The sequence below is a fragment of the Mustela lutreola genome, chromosome 17 (assembly GCF_030435805.1).
Source record: "Mustela lutreola isolate mMusLut2 chromosome 17, mMusLut2.pri, whole genome shotgun sequence".
Classification (NCBI taxonomy): domain Eukaryota; kingdom Metazoa; phylum Chordata; class Mammalia; order Carnivora; family Mustelidae; genus Mustela; species Mustela lutreola.
In genome coordinates, this window is record NC_081306.1 from 4,355,871 (window position 1) to 4,375,715 (window position 19,845).

The window sequence follows — 19,845 nt, forward strand, 5'->3', positions numbered from 1 at the left end:
GAGGAGGAAGCAGGCTCCCCACCAAGCAGAGAGCCCGATGTGGGGCTCGATCCCAGGACCCTGAGATCATGACCTGAGCCGAAGGCAGCGGCTTAACCCACTGAGCCACCCAGGCGCCCCATACCTGTCATTTATTAATGTGTCAGGAATTCTACTAAGGCCTGAATGCATTATCTTGTTTAATCCCCACAGAAACTGGAAATATAATATCACTCTCCAGCTGAATATCCAAAGTTCAATGGATAACTGACCAATTTGCCAGATTTATCAAACATTTTAACTGTAACTTCTTTTTAAAGATGTTATTTATCTGAGAGAGAGAGCACAGAGAGAGAGTGAGAGGGAGCAGATTCCCTGCTGAGCAGGGAGCCCGATGCGGGCCTCCATCCCAGGAACCCGGGATCATGACCTAAGCCGGTTAAGGCAGATGCTTAACCGACTGAGCTACCCAGGCACCCCTTAACTGTAACTTTTATAGCAATTTTTATTGGGATTGAAAGTTTAAACAGATTCTTAAAGAATTTTGCAATATTTTGGTTGATTGGTTTTAATTATGAATCAAGCATGTTAAGGAATGTTGAAGTCCATTCCGTTAATTCAAATTGATTTTCAGGGAACTGGCTTTCAGCAAACTGCCTTTTGGCAAACTGACTTGGGCCAGAGAAGCCCTGGTATTATCTTTATGTTAGAAGTTCAGAGAGGTGGGGCTCAGTGGGTTAAGCCGCTGCCTTCGGCTCAGGTCATGATCTCAGGGTCCTGGGATCGAGTCCCGCATCGGGCTCTCTGCTTGGCGGGGTGCCTGCTTCCCTCTCTCTCTCTCTGTCTGCTGTGATCTCTCTCTGTCAAATAAATAAAATTTAAAAAAAGAAAAAAGAAAAAAAAGTTCAGAGAGGTTACCACACCTGTCAAAGGTCACACAGCTAATAAATGGGAGAGCTGAGTCTCAAAGACCAGCACGCCCCATTATGAAGCTCATACTTTCAGCTCTATTCATACTCATGTATACCTTAAAACTCTACCCACCACCCACTGCCCCCTGATTTCATGTCCAAAGGTCTTGCTTGCCCTTTTGTATAGGCTCCCAAATCCCCCCTGCCCTCAGTGAGGGCAAGTCCATTGAATTCAAGTGATGAGTCCTGAACTTGAGCACCTGTTCCATGCTGCCTCCATCCAGTCGTTGGGATGGTTTGCAATAAGGCAAGTTAAACACGTTCCCGCAACCACATTTTGGAAACGGAGGGGTTTTTTTTTTTGGTTACTCAGTCCCCTGAGAACCTGGTGCTGAACTTCCCCCACGGACATTTATGATCGTCTCCAGGTGACTCGGAAGGCTCACCTAAGGAGACTCGGATTTGAGAAGAGCAAGACGTTACCCCCAAGTCCCTCCACACCTTCCTCCCATGCATGTCAGTGACTGTCGCTCGGTGATGAAGCTGACCTTGGCTGATGAGCGGTTCTGGTGTTTTCACAGGGCTGTGGAACTCTATCAGCAGAGAATCCAGTGGCTTGCAGAAAACAGCAGGAAGGTAAGACCCAGGATTTCATTCTCCAACCCGTTTTACTCATTCCTGTCACTGTTCTTTCAGTTGCAAATGACGGACCTCCCAACTCCAGCGGGCTTAAGCTAAAAAAAAAAAAGGAACTTCTAGACCTAAATCCCAAACACAGCTGTATCCATGGGCTCAGATGATGTCATCTCTTGGTCTCTGGGCTCTGCTTTCCTCTGGGTTGGTTTTATTCTTTTTCTTTCTTTCTTTTTTAAAAGATGTATTTATTTATTTTAGAGAGGGGGGGGCACCTGAGCGGGAGGGGCAGAGGGAGAGGGAGAGAGAATCTCCAGCACACTCCCCCATGAGTGTGGGGCCGGAAAGAGGGTGGCGGTGGATCTCACGACCCTGAGATCATGGCCTGAGCGGAAACCATGAGTCAGATGCTGAACTGATGGAGCCACTCACATGCCCCACTGTACCCTTTTCTGATGAAGCCACAGAGGAGACATGAAACCAGCCCAGACTAGATCCCAAAGAAGAAATCACTCTTAAACCAACTCGTGGGTCTCGTGGGTGCTGATGTAGCCCGGGGTGATGGACAGACCATCCTGGGCCCGCTTCCCAACTACTGTCAGCAAGGCCCCGTCAGCAAGTGGCCTCACTTCTCTGGGTGTCTGTTTCCGTATTTATGGAGGAGAAAAGCAGGGCTTATAAACGAGAGGCATGCTGGCAAATCTGGCCCACAGCCACGTTTTTCTTGGCCCTCGTAGTTTAAAATATTTCTCGAGTTAGTTGCCAAGATTTAAAATTCTGGTGTTTCATGTTTATGTCTGTTTTTAGCTCTCTCTTGAAAAATGGGAGTATCTGGCATTGCCGGACTCCAATTCCCTCCTATGAACTCACCCAGTTACTTTACAGGATAAATGTCTAGAGTTCCAATGACTAAGCTTAAGAGAATGAATGTTTTCAATTATAAAAGCTCTAAAGGCAGTTTCTGTACATTTTAAAAGGAATAGAACTGGTCCTGGATTTGAACTCCTTTTGGCCCCTGAGGATTGGAAATGTCCTAGGAGTCCTCAGCGTTCGTTTGGGTCATGAATTCAACAGATACTGATTGGACAACTACTACACATCAGGCCCCAGTCCCGGATTGAGGACTAGAAACACGACCAATAGGACGGTCCCACCTTCGTGGAGATTATAGCCCAGGGGGGGACAGACAATGCGTAATTAGCAAATCCTATGTCAGGTCAAGTTAGTGATAGCTGTAAAGAAAAATAAAGCAGGGTAAGAGAATAGAGAGTAGGATAGATGGAGGTTTTTTGTATTTTTTTTAATTTTTATGATTTTTTAAAAAAGATTTTATTTATTTATTTGACAGAGAGAGATCACAAGCAGGCAGAGAGGCAGGCAGAGTGAGAGAGGAGGAAGCAGGCTCCCTGCTGAGCAGAGAGCCTGATGCAGGACTCGATCCCAGCGCCCTGAGATCATGACCTGAGCCGAAGGCAGCGGCTTAACCCACTGAGCCACCCAGGTGCCCCTACGATTTTATTTATTTATTTGCGAGAGGGTGTGAGAAGGAGCATTAGCAGGGGAAAGAGAGAGGGAGAAGCAGCCTCCACGGAATTCGATCCCCGGGACCTGCAGATCATGACCCTGGCCAAAGGCAGACACTTCACTGACTGAGTCCCACCCCACACCAGGTGCACCGGAAGGAGGGCTATTTAGAATGGTCAAGAAGGAGACATCTGTGAAAGACACCTGAACGAAATGAGGGCACTCCCAAGTAGAGATCTAGGAGAGAACATTCCAGGCAGAAGAACAGCAAATGCCAAGGCTCTGAGAGAGGATCAAGCTTGGCATGTTCTAGAAGCCGCAAGCAGGCCAGTGTAGCAAACACAGAGTGAGCCATCCAGCGAAGGAGGGGGAGACGAGGCTAGAATCAGGAATGGCCTTGCAGAGTTCGGATCTCATTCCATAGGTGAGGCTTTTCCAAAAAGATCATTGTGGCTGCTTCATAAATTGACTATCGAGAACAAAGGCCAGGTACGGACGGTGGTGACTTAGGCTCAAAAGCCAGGATGCGTGGGATGAGAGAGGGGGGACTCAGGGTGTGTCTCGAAGGTGGAGCCCGCAGCACAGCTGATGGGTTGCATGGGTTTGCCGCCAAAGTGCCTGGGTCTGTTGAATGCCACGCACAAGACGGCCAGGCGGGAGGAGGAAAATAGGATGTCTGGGTTTCACCATATGAAGTCTGAGAGGTTTACAGCCATCTGGGCAGAGACAAGGAGCCAGACATTGAATCCGTATGTTTGGAGCTGCCGAGAGCCCTGCCTGCCCATGGACACTGCACGTCAGTGTGCAAATAGGATTCAAATCCTCGAGACACATGAGATCATTTAGGGAATGAATGCAGAACAGGGGTTCTTCATTGGGGTGGGGGTTGCGATTTTGCCCACCAGGAGACGTTTGGCAACGTCCGCAGAAATGTCTGGTTGTCGAGACCGAGAGGGGAGATTGCCAGGGAAACTGCCGAACATCCCACCACGTACTGGTCGGCTCCCCACAACAGAGGATCGCCCAGGTCCCTATGTCAGTAGATGAGGGGTTGACAAATCCTGGTGTAGATAAGGAAGGAAAAGGAAGAGGGAGCCCTAGCCCTGTACTTCTCAAACATCGATGGCAGCCAAATCCCTTTCGGTGGTAGGGGTGGTAGGGAGAGGAATTTTGTTCAAATGCAGACTCGAATTGGGCAGATCTGGGGTGGGACTTGAGATTTTGCGTCTAACAAGTTCCCAGGACGTTCCACCCACGAAGCCGACCTGGGGAGGGGGTGGGGGAGGGCAAGAAGAACTGGCCAGCAAGTGGGGGAGAAACCAGGAAAACGTGATGTCCTGAAAGACACGTGTCCTCATTAAGAGCTTCAACTTGTTACATCCTGGACCCAGCCAAAGGGTGTCCTATACTACTCAGAATTAGTGCCCGTGGAGAACTTACATTTGACCATTGGGTTTGGCAAGAGGTCATTGATCCCCTTGATAAATGTAGCTTCTGGGGAGTGGGGAGGTGAGAACCTTACGGGAAGCAGAGAAATGAGGTCGGGGAGCAGGAGGGAGGGGTGGGGTCCTGAAAGGTTTATTTCCTTTTTCAGATAGGCAATAGTATTTTGTAATTTGTGTGGTGATGGAAACAGCACAGTAGATAAGGAAGGATCTGGTGGTCCAGGAGAAGAGATGATTACAGTAGCAAAGTCCCTGTTAGGCAAGACAAGAGCCCTTAATGGGAGTCAAAGGGTTGGCCTTAGAGCTTTGGTAGTTGCTATAGATACATTGTTAACAGAGGGGAAAGGCCAAGTGTGTGGGCAAAGAGGCAGGCAGGTTAATAGATTCTGCCTCAACAGATTTAAAAAACAAAACTCTGGGCACCTGGGTGGCTCAGTGGGTTAAGCCGCTGCCTTCGGCTCAGGTCATGATCTCAGGGTCCTGGGATCGAGTCCCACATCGGGCTCTCTGCTCCGCAGGGGGCCTGCTTCCCTTCCTCTCTCTCTGCCTCTTCTCTGCCTACTTGTGATCTCTGTCTGTCAAATAAATAAATAAAATCTTTAAAAAAAAAAACTCTGGCTTGTTTCTCTTAGTGAAATTGGAGCCAAGCTCGCCTGTGGGGGAAGCCTAGACATGGAATGTTGAGGTGTGAGAGAGATAAAATACCCCTCTGGGAGCATAAGGAAATGAATTGAGCAGGAAAATTTGGCATGTAGTAAAGTGGGATTTAAGGCAAAAAGCATCAGATGGATCCCACAGCCCCCGGAGAACCATCCGTCGCTGCAAACCCCAGTTCGCGACACAGCTGCAGGAGGATGAACGTTCCTCGGCAGAGGGGGACTGCGTCGGCCGGGACAGCGGGCTCACTGTTAGGCACGGAATTAGAAACTCACAGAAATACCGCGGCAGCCGGCAAGCTTGGCACATCTGCCTTGGGTTGGTAGAGTGGGTGGAAAACAAATAAGGAGACGGAGGAAATGGAATAAAATCCTGATTCATTAGACAGTGGACTTTAGGTCTTATGAAGGATGCTTTCCTGTCGTCTCTGAATTTTCTTTAATGGACGTGGCTTACTTTATAGGGGTGGACTGTAAATATAAACATATAAATGTAAAAAAACCTCGTAAAGAATAGGTTTTAGTGGGGCGCCTGGGTGGCTCAGTGGGTTAAAGCCTCTGCCTTCGGCTCAGGTCGTGATCCCAGGGTCCTGGGTTTGAGCCCCACATCGGGCTCTCTGCTCGGCAGGGAGCCTGCTTCCCCCGCCTCCCCGCCTCCCCGCCCCACCCACCTGCCTTTCTGCCTATGTGTGATCCCTGTCTGTCTAATAAATAAATAAAATCTTTAAGAAAAAAGAAAAGAATAGGTTTTTAGGAGCAGGTAATGCCCAGAACTGAAGTCAGGACATCGGGTTTTGCTTTTCCCTCTGTAAAATGGGCCTGCCTCCTGCTGATTTTTGAGGTCAGGGGTGTGTCCCAACTTCCACATCACACGGAACTGCCCGGTGAGAGAGTTTAAGGGAACGCAGGGCTGTGCTGGTTGCTCCCACGGCCCTCTTTGGTTTTAGGTATTTGGCCTCATCAAGGGAGCCAGAGTGGGCATTGTCATTGATGCGTCAGCCGTCAGCAGTGGCTCTCAGAAAGAGGAGTTCCAAAATGACTTCCTGGTAAGTTTCTCAGGCAGAGAAGTACCTGGAACACCCCCCCACCCCCACCCCACATACACACACCCTCCCCTTTGTGAGCGTTGTGGAATGGCTTTGTTTCTAGCAACTGCAAAATGGGGTGTTTTGCAAAGCATGGTTCACACTTAATTAGCACCTACCGTTAAGGAAATATGTCAAGTTCATTTTCAGTTCCTGTGTGAGCTTCTAGTATTCTCACCACAACAGTCCCTACTAACTAGACTTTGCCGCAAGAGCCCCCAGCTCCTGGAAAGTGGACTGTTTCCAGCACAGCCTGGCACTGGCCTCCTGGCCTTTTCTGGACCCAGGGCCCGTTTTGTTTTCCTTGGCGTGTCCACAACAAAGAAACCGAGAACTCTGGAGGCAGATGACTGGCCACCTCTGCCACTTCTGGGCTGAGACCCTGCTGCCGAATCTCTCTGTGCCTCAGTTACCTCATTTGTAAAATGCAGGTGACAACAGTGGCCACCTGCCAGGGCTGTCACAGGATGGAAGGAGTTTGTGCAAATTAAGTACTCAGAAAGGAAAACCCCTGTAACCTGTGTGCACTGATGTAGGGGTGGCTCTTTTCTTATGGGAACCCCTAGAGCTCTGGATGCAAGCATTTAGGCCGTTCATAGGGCTCAACATGGGTGAGTCATCCAGACTTGTCCCCCCGCTCCTGGTCTCAGCAGATGTCAGGTAACGGGGCTTCATGACAAGTCCTCAGGGCTGAGTTTCTAGAGATCCCCCCAGGTGGGCTTGGTCTCATATTAGCCAGGGCAAGGTCTGTGTTGGTGACGGACGGATGAAGTTCTACCTAGCCAGGAAGAAGAGGAGGAGCTGTGTCACGTTGGTTAGTCATCGGCTGCAGCTCAAATGCATCGCATAGGCTGGCGTTGTGCCCACTGTGGCATCCCCACCTCCTGTGCTGTTGAGAGAAACCCCGGCCCCCAACCTCCTCCCTGGATGCCACTGGGAAGGGTGCAGCAGCAGCACAGGCTGAGAGAGTAGCCAAGAGGCTCATCCCTACTCCTAGTCAATGACCAAAGTGTGTGGCAGCCCTGGAGGAGCTGGTCCAGAAGACATCAGTCCCCAGTCACTGGGACGGAGGGAGGCACGATCTCCGAGGGCGGTCTGCCAGGCTAAAGGCTCCCTGTATGGGATGGGCCACCAGGGCACACTCCCATGAGACTCAGTGGGCAGGAAGCAAGTGTTGGCTTGGGGCCACGAAGCAGCCCCGTCCCAGCATGGCTGATACCCTGGTCCCCAGGAGCCAGCCCCAATGTGAGGAGTGAAGCCAGGCTCCACGTGGCCCGAGGCTCCAGGAACCAATATGTCCTTTTGTCTGCCAGAGCCTCGTTGAGGAGCAGCTGAGCCACAAAGAGAAGCTCTATGTCCTGTCCTTCGGCTCCACCGCCAGCGCCCTCTGGCCAGAACCGGCGGAAGTGAGCTCCTCCACGTGAGTGACCTCCTGGCCTTGGCCAGGGTGTCCGCTTGTTCTTTGTCGTCCCTCCACGATGGTGTGTTTCTTGAATGAATACAGTACAGACCTGAGACCCCATCAGGGGTGTGAGTACAAGGAGACAGCTCACAGAGTGGAAACATGGGGATCCGTAACCTTGAGCAAAGTGGCCGCCCTTGCGAGCCACCCTCAAAATGAAAACACAAGAAAACCGCAAGGCGCCATTTTTCTCTAGCCAACTAGCGAAGAACGTTATGTTATTTTGAAAATAATGCATCTTTAAAAATCCACACAGATTGAAAGTGCAAAGAAAGAGAGTCTCTCTCTCACCTCCCAATACTTGTTTCTTCTCCCTACTTCCGCAGTGTGTCATGTACGTGTGTCGGTATGTTTATCCTCTTTTACTGAGACAGAAACAGACACGCATTACACTCTCTTGCCCTTTGCCCTTGATTTGAATGTCTTCCCCTCAGTCCACACAGATCTCCCTCATTCCTTGTTAATGGCTGTATAGTATTCCACTGTATACATGTACTATGATTTAACTAGTCCTTTATTTGGATGTCTCTAGTTTGTGGGGTTATGGGGGGACAGAGAGAAGATGTGTAACAATTTCTACTTATTCCAGTAACTAAAAATTTCTTTTCCATGAAGAAAATATCCTTAACCACTCACCAGGTGTTCGGTGCCACACTAAGCACTTTTCATGGGCTATCTTATTTAATTCTTATGCCAGCACATGTAATAGGATTCTTTTCCCCATTTTGATTATGAAAAAACTGGGACTCAGGTTAGGGTGCTTGCCCAGAGGGGCAGAGCCCAGATTGGCTACCAAAGCCCAGAGTAGATTCCTAGGAAAAAACCCTATATGCATTTCTGGGATAGAGGTCCCCTGGCTCGGCACTGGCTGTAAGGAGGAGCCCTTCTGGCTAGAGAAGGGCCCAGCTCCAACAGCACTGGCTCTGTGTCCTGCTCTGACAGTTACTGGGTGGCCTTGACCCATCCTTGAACTCTCCTTACCCGAGTGAGGCCATGGATACCTAACCATCACTCAGCTCCTGTGGACAGGAGGTGAGGTATAAGGATCTGGCAGGTGGCAGGTCCTTGATGAGGAAAGCGTTTTTTTTTTTTTTTTTTTTTTTTTTTCTGTGGTTTCTGTTCCTGGTAGACCCCAATCTCCAGGATGTCAGACCTAGGAGTCACCATGAGGTCACAGGCAAGAGCTTCTCATTTCAGTCATTCCTAGAGGCCATTTGTCATTTGGGTCATATCTCTGCCACGTGTACTATTTTGTGGGTTTTTTTTTTTTTTTTTAAGATTTATTTATTTATTTTAGAGACAGAGAGTGAGCATGAGTGGTAGGGGGTAGGCAGAGGGAGGGAGAGAGTCCTCAAGCAGACAGACTCCGTGCTGAGCATGGAGCCTGAACTGGGGCTCGATCCCAGGAATCCGAGACCATGACCTGAGCTGAAATCAAGAGTCAGTCGCTCGGGGTGCCGGGGTGGCTCCGTGGGTTAAAGCCTCTGCCTTCGGCTCAGGACATGATCTCAGGGTCTTGGGATTGAGCCCCACGTTGGGCTCTCTGCTCAGCAGGGATCCTGCTTCCCCCCTCTCTCTCTGCCTACTTGTGATCTCTGTCTGTCAAATAAAGAAAGAAAATCTTAAAAAAAAAAAAAAAACATTAAAAAAAAAAGAGGCGCTCAACCGACTGAGCCACCCAGGAACCCCCATCTGTACTTTTTTTTTTTTTTTTAAGATTTTATTTATTTATTTGACAGACAGAGATCACAAGTAGGCAGAGAGGCAGGCAGAGAGAGAGGAGGAAGCAGGCTCCCCACTGAGCAGAGAGCCCGATGTGGGGCTCAATTCCAGGACCCTGAGATCATGACCTGAGCCGAAAGCAGAGGCTTAACCCACCCAGGCGCCCCGCCCCACCTGTACTGTTTTAAAACATCAACTCTAGGGATGCCTGAGTGGCTCAGTGGGTTAAGCTGCTGCCTTCAGCTCGGGTCATGATCCTAGGGTCCTGGTATTGAGTCCTGCATCAGGCTCCTTGCTCAGTGGGGAGCGCTTCTCTCTGCTTCTCTCTGCTTGTGCACACGCTCTCTGGCAAATAAAGAAAATCTTTAAAAAAAAATAAAATAAAACTCTACATGTATAATTGAAGGATACGATCAGAACCAGAACAAGAAGCCCATATCACTTGCTGTAGTTAGATTGCAGCCATCACAATAAATACAATGAAAGCAAATAAAACAATAATATCAAATTCCAACTTGAAACCTATCAGCCTGGAGACGACGGTCAGCCTGGGATCTGCTCTCCCTTTGTGTGGAAGGGAGCCTGAGAGCTTGTAGTAATGAAAGACAGACTTACTGGCAACAAGCTGAGATTTTTTTTTTTAATTTGATTTTTATTTTATCTTTAATTTTATTTTTTTCTGTCAGAAGGAAAGAAAAATGGAAAGAGCAGAGCTCTTTCACGGTAGCGTGGGAGGTATTTCATCAAGGAAGCGCTGCGTGAAGTCGCTTTCCGTCTTGGCTCTAGGGTGTATCCCAGCCCATGTGAGAGGCAGACACACAGCCAAGGTGCCTCCTCCAGGAGCCCTCTTGGGGTCAGGGGGGTTAACTCAACATTTGGGGGAGTGTTTGATGGCTTGGGGTGCAGAGAAGGAGCTTAGCCCAGGACCTCTAATAGCAGGGTCGTTAGAGTCCAGCCTGGTTTGAAATCCTGGAGTTGGCCATTTGCTTACAGTATCACCTTGGGCAAGTCCGAACTCCGTTTGCTCATCTATAAAATTGGAAGAAAGGGGTTCCCCTCAAGAATTACTGTTAGTCTGGGGCACCTGGGTGGCTCAGTTGGTTGAGCATCTGCCTTATGGCTCAGGTCATGATCTCAGGGTCCTGGGATGGAGCCCCGCATGGGTTCCCTGCTCAGTGGGGAGTCTGCTTCTCCCTCTCCCCCTGCTCATGCTCTCTCTCTCTCTCTCTTTCTCAAATAAATAGAATAAACCTTAAAAAAAGAATTATTGTTAGTCTGAAATGAGCTCATGTTTGCCCTGGGCCTGGCACCTCAGAAGAGCACTGTGGTTGGGTATTTTTCTCCTCAGCCTCCAGGAACTGAAACTCTGGGTGAAGAAGCTACGGCCTGAGGGAGGCAGCAATTTGCTACAAGCCCTGAGGAAGATCTTCACCCTGAAGGAGCTGAATTCTCTGGTGACCATCATGAGAAGCTGGTAGGTTTCATTACCTACGTGGGTAACAGACCACATGAAGGAGGCTGGAGAACCACAGACCATGGCGCAGGGCTCTACACACAGGCTTGAGAGAAAGAGTTTGTTCACAAGTCGTCCATCCACAGGTGTTGGGCAGGGCACCCAGGTCAGACCAGGCCTGCAGTCCACTCTACCTCGCATCTGCCACAAGTGACCTGAGACACACAGGTGGTCAGTTAGATTTGGTAGATATTCCCATTTTCTCTGGAATGTCCTCAAAGTGATCTGACCTGGGCTACCCCCTTTTCCCCTTCTGTCTTCTCCCCAGCCCAGATCAGCCTTCTGAAGTTCTGTCTAACTACATCCAACAGTCCACCTTGGGAAGGGGCCTCATCACCCACATCATCACCTACAAATGTAACAATCAAGTCCCCCTTGTAAGTACTGGGGATTCCCCAACATTTCCCTTGGACTGGCCATAGGGATCTAGCTGGGCCATCTTGGAGGGTCCATGCATGGATTGCCCACCACCACCAAGCTGTGGACCAGAACATGACTCGCCTTGTACCTGCTTCTTCCTTGGGGCAGTTGGGAGGTTCAGTCAAGGAGAAGCTTATGGGACTACTGGCATTGTCCCAGTGAGGATGCTGACCCTGTCACCATCCCCACAGGCTGTCCTAAAGAACCTTGCAGAAGCTCTTGGGGGCTACTACCACTGCTACAGCCCAGAAACAGAGGTAAGTCCTTCTGCCAACACGCGGCCCCTCTCCTCCCTGCCTGCCTGCCTCCCAGGCTGTGCCTGGAGGACCTGGGCCAGGACAGACCACACTATGGACTTGCTTCCCCTCCTCGCTGCCATATTCAATGGGTTTGCACAAGTATAATCAGGTGAAGATGAATAGGGGAAGAACAGGAACAGCATGAAGTCACAGGAGATCCTTTCCTGGGTGTGCATGATGAGTGGATTGCACACCAGTGAGCCTAGAGTCCTTTTAAAACCTCGGTGGTAGAATCCTGAATCTCTATCCAGCTGTCGTCAACATGGGCTCTGCCCCCCACCTCTGCTCCCACCAAAGCTGAGTCTGAAACAGTTGCCTCTGGTCTTCCTCCAAGACACATCCCTGCTACTGCAGAGGACCCGCCGCAGTCAGTTCTGAATGAACCTTCGATTCAGCATCACACACCCTGTGTCCATGATGGAGGTAGCGATCAGCAAATGTGTGTGTGGAGCCACTGGCCGACTGAGATTCCAAAGCTCGCAGGATGTGTCTTGCTTGTAACCATGAATAGCCTTAAGCCAATGAATGTCTGCATTTCAAGTGTCACAAAGTCTAGCATTTCACACCAGGAGCCAAGGTCTAGACAACTTTTTCCTCGGTTACTTCCCTTCTGGTTACACCATTTCCCAGACTCTGTTGAGGCCACAGATCACAGGGGCTAGGAAGGTACGGTAAATGAATGCAACTGGCTGATTTAAGAAATCTTTTAGGGGTGCCTGGATGGGCTCAGTCTGTTAAGAGTCTGATTCTTGGTGTCGGCTCAGGTCATGACCTCAGGGTCATGGGAGGAGCCTGGTATTGGGCTCCTTGCTGGTAAGCAGTCTGCCTACCCTCTCCCTCTCCCTCTGCCCCTCCCCCTGCTCACGCATGCTCTCGCTCTCCCTCTCTCAAATAAATAAACCATCCAAAAAGAGAAATCTTTTATCTAAAAGCCTGTGGCCCTCTTGGCTTCTGTATTTCTTTTTCTTGATAAAGTTGTGGTACAACAAAGTTCATTGTCCAATTTTAATATAAACGAAAACCCAGAAAACAGTAGAAGGATAGTGAAAAACTTAAGCTGATTTGGGCCAGGGGGAGGCTGTGGAGGATGAGGTAGCGCTTACCCCATCTAGAGAGATGCCTCTGCTCAGCCTCAGCCCAACCCCTTCGTTGCTCTGGAGGAGTGTGACTCCGATTCTACTAGGTCTTCACTAGTCCAAGAGCCAGAGATCTGGATCTGCGTGTCTGTGTGACTTCTTTACATTTTTTTTTAAATGGAGGTGAAAGTCATAGAACATAAAGTTACCCACTTTAAAGGGAACAATTAGCAGCGCTTAGTCCATTCACAGTGTTGTGCAACCACCCCTTTTATCCAGTTCCAAAACATGTTCATCCCCCCAAAAGAAAATTCTGTACTCATTAACCCATGACTCCTCCTGTCTCCTCCCCCACACCTCTGGAAACCACCAGCCTGCTTCCTGTCTCGGTGGATTTGCCTATTCTGGGTATTTTGTATAAATGGAATCATACACATTTTGTATCTGTCGTCTTTACGTCAGTATCATGTTTTCAGGGTCATCTATGTTGTGGCCGGTCTCAGAGCTTCATTCTTTTTATGGCTGATTTATTTTCTAGATCTACAACCATCTGTGTGTCCATTCTTCCGCTGATGGACACTCGGGTTATCTCCACTCTTTGGTGGTCGTGAACTGCTAGGAACATTAGTTTACAAGTATCTGAGTTCCCGTTTGCAATTACTTTGGGGTTATCTACCTACAAGGGGAACTGCTGGGTTATGTGGTAATTCTGTGTCTAATTCTTTGAGGAACCGCCAGTCTGTTTCCCACTAGCCATGGGCAAGTGTTCTGGTTCTCCCCATCCTCACGGCTTGTAGCTGTCCTTTTATTTTTTTTTTTAAGATTTTATTCATTTATTTGACAGAGCGAGATCACAAGTAGGCAGAGAGGCAGGCGGAGAGAGAGAGAGGAGGAAGCTGGTTCCCTGCCAAGCAGAGAGCCCGATGTGGGACTCCATCCCAGGACCCTGAGATCATGACCTGAGCCGAAGGCAGAGGCTTAACCCACTGAGCCACCCAGGTGCCCCTCTGTATCTTTAAGGTTAGAAAACCCTTCAGTTATTTAATAACACTGCAGGGAAATACTGTAGAAATAGAACACACCAAGTTGGCAGCTCTATCCAGCACACAGACCCTAGTTTATAAAGTTGGGTGTAACCAGTCCACCACTCAGCTTTAGGAAGTGACACGGCTGCTTGCCCTTTCCTGCTAGAAGCCAAGTGACCTCTCATGGCTGATTGCTCCTCCTACCCCCAGGTCTACACTAGCTGGGACACGGACCGGCTGCTGGCAGAAATCCAGAAAGCCCAGAGCCTCCTGGGCCACATCCAAGCCTTGCGCCATAGGACCCCCTGTGAGGAACTAACCAGCATGATGAAGGAGGTGGGTGGTGTAGGCGAAGACTCCGGAGCTGGCCTCACGGGATCCTCGTTTCTCACCCGTCTCTCTGAGAGCGTGGCTGCTGAGGCCGCCGTGCGCTGACAGAGAAGGCAAGGCCGTGCCCTCTGCTGAGCCCCACAGCTCTGAGCTGGGTGGGCCTTCCACTGTGCCCAAGGATCCTGATGGATTTTCTGACTGAAAAGTGTATTTCAGAGAAAGGCCAGCAGGCTCGTCCCACCATGCCTACCTTCCACTGTCCCCTCCCTACCCCTCAATTTCGAGAAGGATGAACACCTCAGCCGCACAGAGTGGGCCATCTTGAAGATGGTCTTTGCCACCCAGGGCTTCATTTGTTTATATTTTAAAAAGACAATGAATTGCTCACTCGTTTACTGAGGGCTCATTCTAAGAGGCACAATGCCTATTTCTTTAAATACCTTATTTTCGCATAACAGCAACAGTCTGCTGTAGATATATTGTGACCCCTCTTTTACGGATGTGGAATCTGAAGTCAGAGGACTAAATAGTTTGCCTCAGATCCCAGAGACAGAGACAGATGAAGTTTGAATTGAACCTGGGGTCGATCTGATGTCAAAACCTCAGCCAGGAGTTTCCCACAATGCAATGCGTGTATCAGTCGTGGTTTGCATGACAGTTACAAAGTGGTACATGGATTAATTTTTTTTTTTTTTTTTATCTGACAGAGATCACAAGCAGGCAGAGAGGCAGGCAGAGAGAGAGGAGGAAGCAGGCTCCCCGCAGAGCAGAGAGCCCGATGCGGGGCTCAATCCCAGGACCCTGGGATCATGACCTGAGCCAAAGGCTGTGTAGTTAAAACTAGCTCATATGGTAGTAATACATCTTTCTAAAATTATTTGAGTACAAAAAAGAAAGTCAGTTTTTAAAATTAAATGAACAATTAAGCTTTACTGTTGCACATTTGGTCTATTTTTAAAATTTATTTATTGGACAGACAGAGATCAAAAGTAGGCAGAGAAGCAGGCAGAGAGAGAGGAGGAAAGAGGCTCCCGCTGAGCAGAGAGCCGGATTCAGGCCGATTCCAGGACCCTGAGATCATGACCTGAGCTGAAGGCAGAGGCTTTAACCCACTGAGCCACACAGGCGCCCCCATATTTTATTTATTTTTTAAAATTTTATTTATTTATTTATTTTTTAATAAACATATAATGTATTATTAGCCCCAGGGGTACAGGTCTCTGAATCACCAGGTTTACACACTTCACAGCACTCAACTGTAGCACATACCCTCTTGATTTATTTTTTTAAAAATTCTAGGTGTGCCTGGCTGGCTCAGTCAGTGGAGCATGCAACTCTAGATCTTGGATTTTTTAGTTCAAGCTCCATGTTAGGTGAATACTTAAGAGAATACTTAAAAGTAAAATCTTTGGGACGCCTGGGTGGCTCAGCAGATTAAGCCTCTGCCTTCAGCTCAGGTCATGATCTCAGGGTCTTGGGATCGAGCCCCCGCATCAGGCTCTCTGCTCAGCAGGGAGCCTGCTTCCTCCTCTCTTTGCCTGTCTCTGCCTACTTGTGATCTCTCTCTCTGTGTCAAATAAATAAATAAAATCTTAAAAAAAAAAAAAAGTAAAATCTTTACAGACAGTTGGGTAGCTCAGTCAGTTGAGCGTCTGGTTCTGGATTTCGGTTCATATCATGATCTCAGGGTCATGGGATCGGGCCCTGCATTGAGTTTCCTGCTCAGCACAGAGTCTGCTTCTCCCTCCCCCTCTGCTGCTCCCCCCATTCTTTCTCTCTTGCTCTCTCTCAAATAAATAAAATCTTTAAAAGCAAAAATAAGGGGCGCCTGGGTGGCTCAGTGGGTTAAGCCGCTGCCTTCGCCTCAGGTCATGATCTCAGAGTTCTGGGATCGAGCCCCGCATCGGGCTCTCTGCTCAGCGGGGAGCCTGCTTCCTCCTCTCCCTCTGCCTGCCTCTCTGTCTGCTTGTGATCTCTCTCTGTCAAATAAGTAAATAAAATATTTAAAATAAATAAATAAATTAATTAATTAAATATTTTTAAAAATTCTAAGTAATAGTACAGTGGTACTCAGATTTAGAAAAATTCATGAAGGAGCTACTCAAATGCCTAAAATTTGGGAATTGCTGTTCTGTGTCTTCTTTAAACGTGAGTTACGATTTAACATCTCGAAAACTCAGGCTTTCAGTTCGTAAATGTGGGTGAGGGAAGGCCGGGCTAGACCAGGGCTCCTAAAATGACCTGGTGTAGGAGTTACTTTTTACTTCGAAGCCTTGTGTTAGGAGTTCATGGAGAGGCCACCACCATCTCAGAGCCCAAAGTGCTGATCTTGATGGTAAGGGCGGGGAAGGGGCCGAGGACGGACAAATCAAAGAGGAAGCAAGTTGCTGGGGACATCTCCTTACCCTGGAAATTCCAGCAACCTCCAGGAAAGGGGATGGGGAGGGAACAGCAGAATTGCCTTTAATTTACGGCGTCATGTTTTCAGATGTTCCATTTAAGGGAACTGGGTGGGCTGGGGAGACTCAGGACTTCTCAACTCTAAAATACGATTTTGTAATATGGGCTTTTAAATTTAATTTAGATTTCCACAGAGATTGCAAAAGGGCCACTCACAGGTCTCTTGCCTAAACCCCCAAAGCATGAGGGTCCCCTCACAATTGAGTTCCCAAACTTGGACAAGACTTCTGCAGAATGGCTAAAGATCAATGGCCTAAAAGGTAAGTCCCCAAAGAGGGCAGAACCCCATACTCAGGTGACTGATGAAAAGGCATAACCCCTCTGGGGCTTTAAGAGCTGTATCTCAAACCCCCACTGTTTATTTTTACAGCCAAAAAGCTAAGCCTTTATCAGGTTCTGGCACCCAATGCATTCTCTCCTGTGGAGGAATTTGTGCCCATTCTCCAGAAAACAGTCTCTTCAACTATCCATGAGGTAACTCAAATTCAGAGTTCTTTCTGGTCTTCTGCAGGGGGCTCCTCTGTGACCTTTCCCTTCTTAAATATTCAGGAAAGGAGAGTCATAAGTCAGAGCACGAGGAGCCTGGGTCTGAGGGCTTGGAGTGGGAGGCACGCTTTCTAGAACTTTCTAGAACTTTCTAGAACTCTCATCACATCTACTCTAACGGCTGTTTTGCAAAGATTGAAACTGAACTCTGGAAGATGGGGCCAGAGGGAGCAATCAGGGATAAGGGAGCAAGTCACCACCTCCTGACTCGAATTTTTCATCTTCACTAAGTCATCACAGTAGGTGGATGTGATGACTTAGTGGAAGATGAAAAATTCGATTTTCCAAGTGTCCATGAAGGTTTATCCGGGTTCTCAAACCCAAGAATCCATGCCCAGTATGTTTGAAGGTCTCCCGACGCTGCTACTCCAAAACCAACTGTATCTTGTATCAAGGCTCTGATGTTTGGAAGACCCTCCCCAGAAGGCAGCCTGGCTTGCTGTGAGGAATGGTGCATTCTGGGACCACGGTCCTCAAGGCCTTCTGTAGCCGTGACCAGGGAGGCATAACCTGACCCCAGATGTGCTCGAGGCCCATTTCCCTCTCAAACATCTGGTTTGGAGAGCCCAGTGCCCCAGTTAAATGTGTAATCCTTCCCTGTATGTGCTCTGTTCACCTGTTGCCCATCCTGGCCACACCTGAGTGCAGAAAGCAATGGTACAGTTTGAATGGCATGATGGGACAGTGAAGAATGTTCACGTGGACCCACCCTTCCTCCATGAGTACCAGGTTAGTAATGGGTCCAGTTGGTCAGTGTATGGGGTTTGGGAAGAGGGCACAGGTGGAAGGCGCCATGGAATGTGGAGACAGCAAGCCATTGACCAAACTCCCTCCTATAAACAGACTGTGCTCTGCCTCCTGGTGCCTCTAGAACTTCCTCCACCTGCTCCCCAGGCAGGGGCCTGTCAAACAAACAGAAGTCTCTAATCTTTTGGGGGCAAGATCTACTTCCTCTCCCATTCCAGGCAATGAAATATGTGGACTATTGTCTTCCTGGTCTTGTGACAGATTCACCCAGGATTCAGTGGAATGTTTATACTGCCTGGATACCCATGGCCCCAACCTCAGAAGCCAACCTTCCCCCACAGACCCCTTAACCGGCCATCCTCCTTGGTCCATTGCTCACTCTGTGTGGCCCATGTTTCTGTTGCAGAAACAGCTCAGCAGAGCTCTTCGGACATACGAGAGACGGATCGAGTGGCTCTCCCTGGCCAGCCGAAGAATCTGGGGCACCGTCTGCGAAAAAAGGTACCTTCTCTCAAGTAGTGTTCTTGTGTTCTTGTCCTTTGTGAGTCTCATGTGTGACATAAGCACTTATCCAACTCATGAATTCCCTCTTAGTAGCATCAGAAACCATCCCTTAGATTAAGGATCAACGATTACTCAGCAGAACCCTTGAGGAAAGTCACCACTACCATCATCAATATCAATACTGTCATCATTGTGTTACTCGGGATTCTTTCAGTTAAAAAGCAACCGAAACTAAATGCCAATTGGCTTAAACAAAACAGGGAGGTCTGGTTGAAGGTAACTGAAAATTCTCAGGTAGATTTGATTGCTGTCTTCAGGCACGGCTCCATCCAGGGGTTCATGCGTATCAAGAATGTATCTCCATCTCTCAGCTCTGCCTCCTTCACTGTTGGCTCTGTTGTCAGGCAGGTTTTCCCTTCCTCATAGCAGGATAGCCACCTGAGCTCCGCACTTACCTTCTACCAGGTTAGCTCTCCCAGGGCTTGGGGCAGGACCCGTCCAGGAGCTATTCTCTGTGGTCTGGAAGGTAGGATGTTCTCACTGCCTAATGTCAAATGCCCACCCTTCAAGCTTGGTGTGGGTCTGTTCCACCCAAATCAAAAGGACTGACAGGGGCAGAGGAGTTTTTCAAAGGGAAATCAGGGTGCTGTTGTGAGGGGAGGGGCTGGATCCTGAGCAGGGAGAAAGACCTGGAGCCGTTCATAGCATCCTAACCATTCCATACCTTACTGGATGCATTACCACATACAAAGCACCATACTAGTCTACCATTTAATTCTCAAAGCAACCCTGTGGGGAGCCTCATTATGAATAGTTCATAGTTGAACAGGCCAAGGATCAGACTTGCCTAAGTCACGCAGGCAGTAGGACCTGAACCAAGATCTTCTGACTCTACATCCAGTGGATTTTCTTCTGCCATTGATAATTGCTGTCTCGTGCTCACTTTGGCAGCACATACGCTAAAAAAAAAATTTAGTAAATGGAACCATACCTGCTGTCTCAAAATGAGAGTGGACGGTGGAGCTGGGAATTGATCTGAAGTCCGAAAGAAGGCCAGATGGGACTGGGGATCTTAAAAGAGAGAGAAGCAACAAAAAGATACATTTCTTTCCCCAGAGGCCCAGATACACCAAATTCCCCATCTCATTTCCTTACCTAGTCTCTGTTTCCCCTCCTGAGCCCCCAGCCTATGATAACAGTGAATGCTGGTGCTTTAAAACAGGGGATGTGTGTGAAAATCATTCTAGGCAGCCCCCTGGCCCATAAACCATCTCCGCCCGCGACTTTACTCCACACTAGGAGCCCCTGGGGAGAGAAGCTTCCACGACCCCCTTCGTCTACCGTTGTAAACCCACTCCCGTTGACCTCACACCACAGAGAAGATTTTGGCCAGCTGTTGAGTCGGGCATGGGAAAACTCCCCTGGAAAAACTTTAAATAGTAAAATGGAACAAAACAAACATTATCTGAGAGATTCGGTTCTCCTCGTAAAGCTTGTGTTTCTTTTTA

At 48.7% G+C, this 19,845-nt stretch overlaps 1 protein-coding gene across 7 annotated transcripts in view; it reads left to right on the forward strand.

Moving 5' to 3' along the window:
- The window catches only part of VWA3A (von Willebrand factor A domain containing 3A), a 58,042-nt gene that overhangs the window by 10,939 nt on the left and 27,258 nt on the right, over positions 1-19,845 (forward strand). For all 7 annotated transcript variants that reach the window (XR_009349174.1, XM_059154410.1, XM_059154412.1 and 4 more), the window contains 11 exons: positions 1,472-1,526; positions 6,096-6,194; positions 7,547-7,653; positions 10,766-10,891; positions 11,199-11,307; positions 11,542-11,607; positions 13,961-14,086; positions 16,665-16,800; positions 16,911-17,014; positions 17,735-17,815; positions 18,240-18,334. Coding sequence is in view for 6 of the 7 variants with exons in the window: in XM_059154410.1 (XP_059010393.1) it covers positions 1,472-1,526; positions 6,096-6,194; positions 7,547-7,653; positions 10,766-10,891; positions 11,199-11,307; positions 11,542-11,607; positions 13,961-14,086; positions 16,665-16,800; positions 16,911-17,014; positions 17,735-17,815; positions 18,240-18,334 (1,104 nt within the window). In the remaining variant the exon portion in view is untranslated. The remainder of the gene's footprint in view (positions 1-1,471; positions 1,527-6,095; positions 6,195-7,546; positions 7,654-10,765; positions 10,892-11,198; positions 11,308-11,541; positions 11,608-13,960; positions 14,087-16,664; positions 16,801-16,910; positions 17,015-17,734; positions 17,816-18,239; positions 18,335-19,845) is intronic.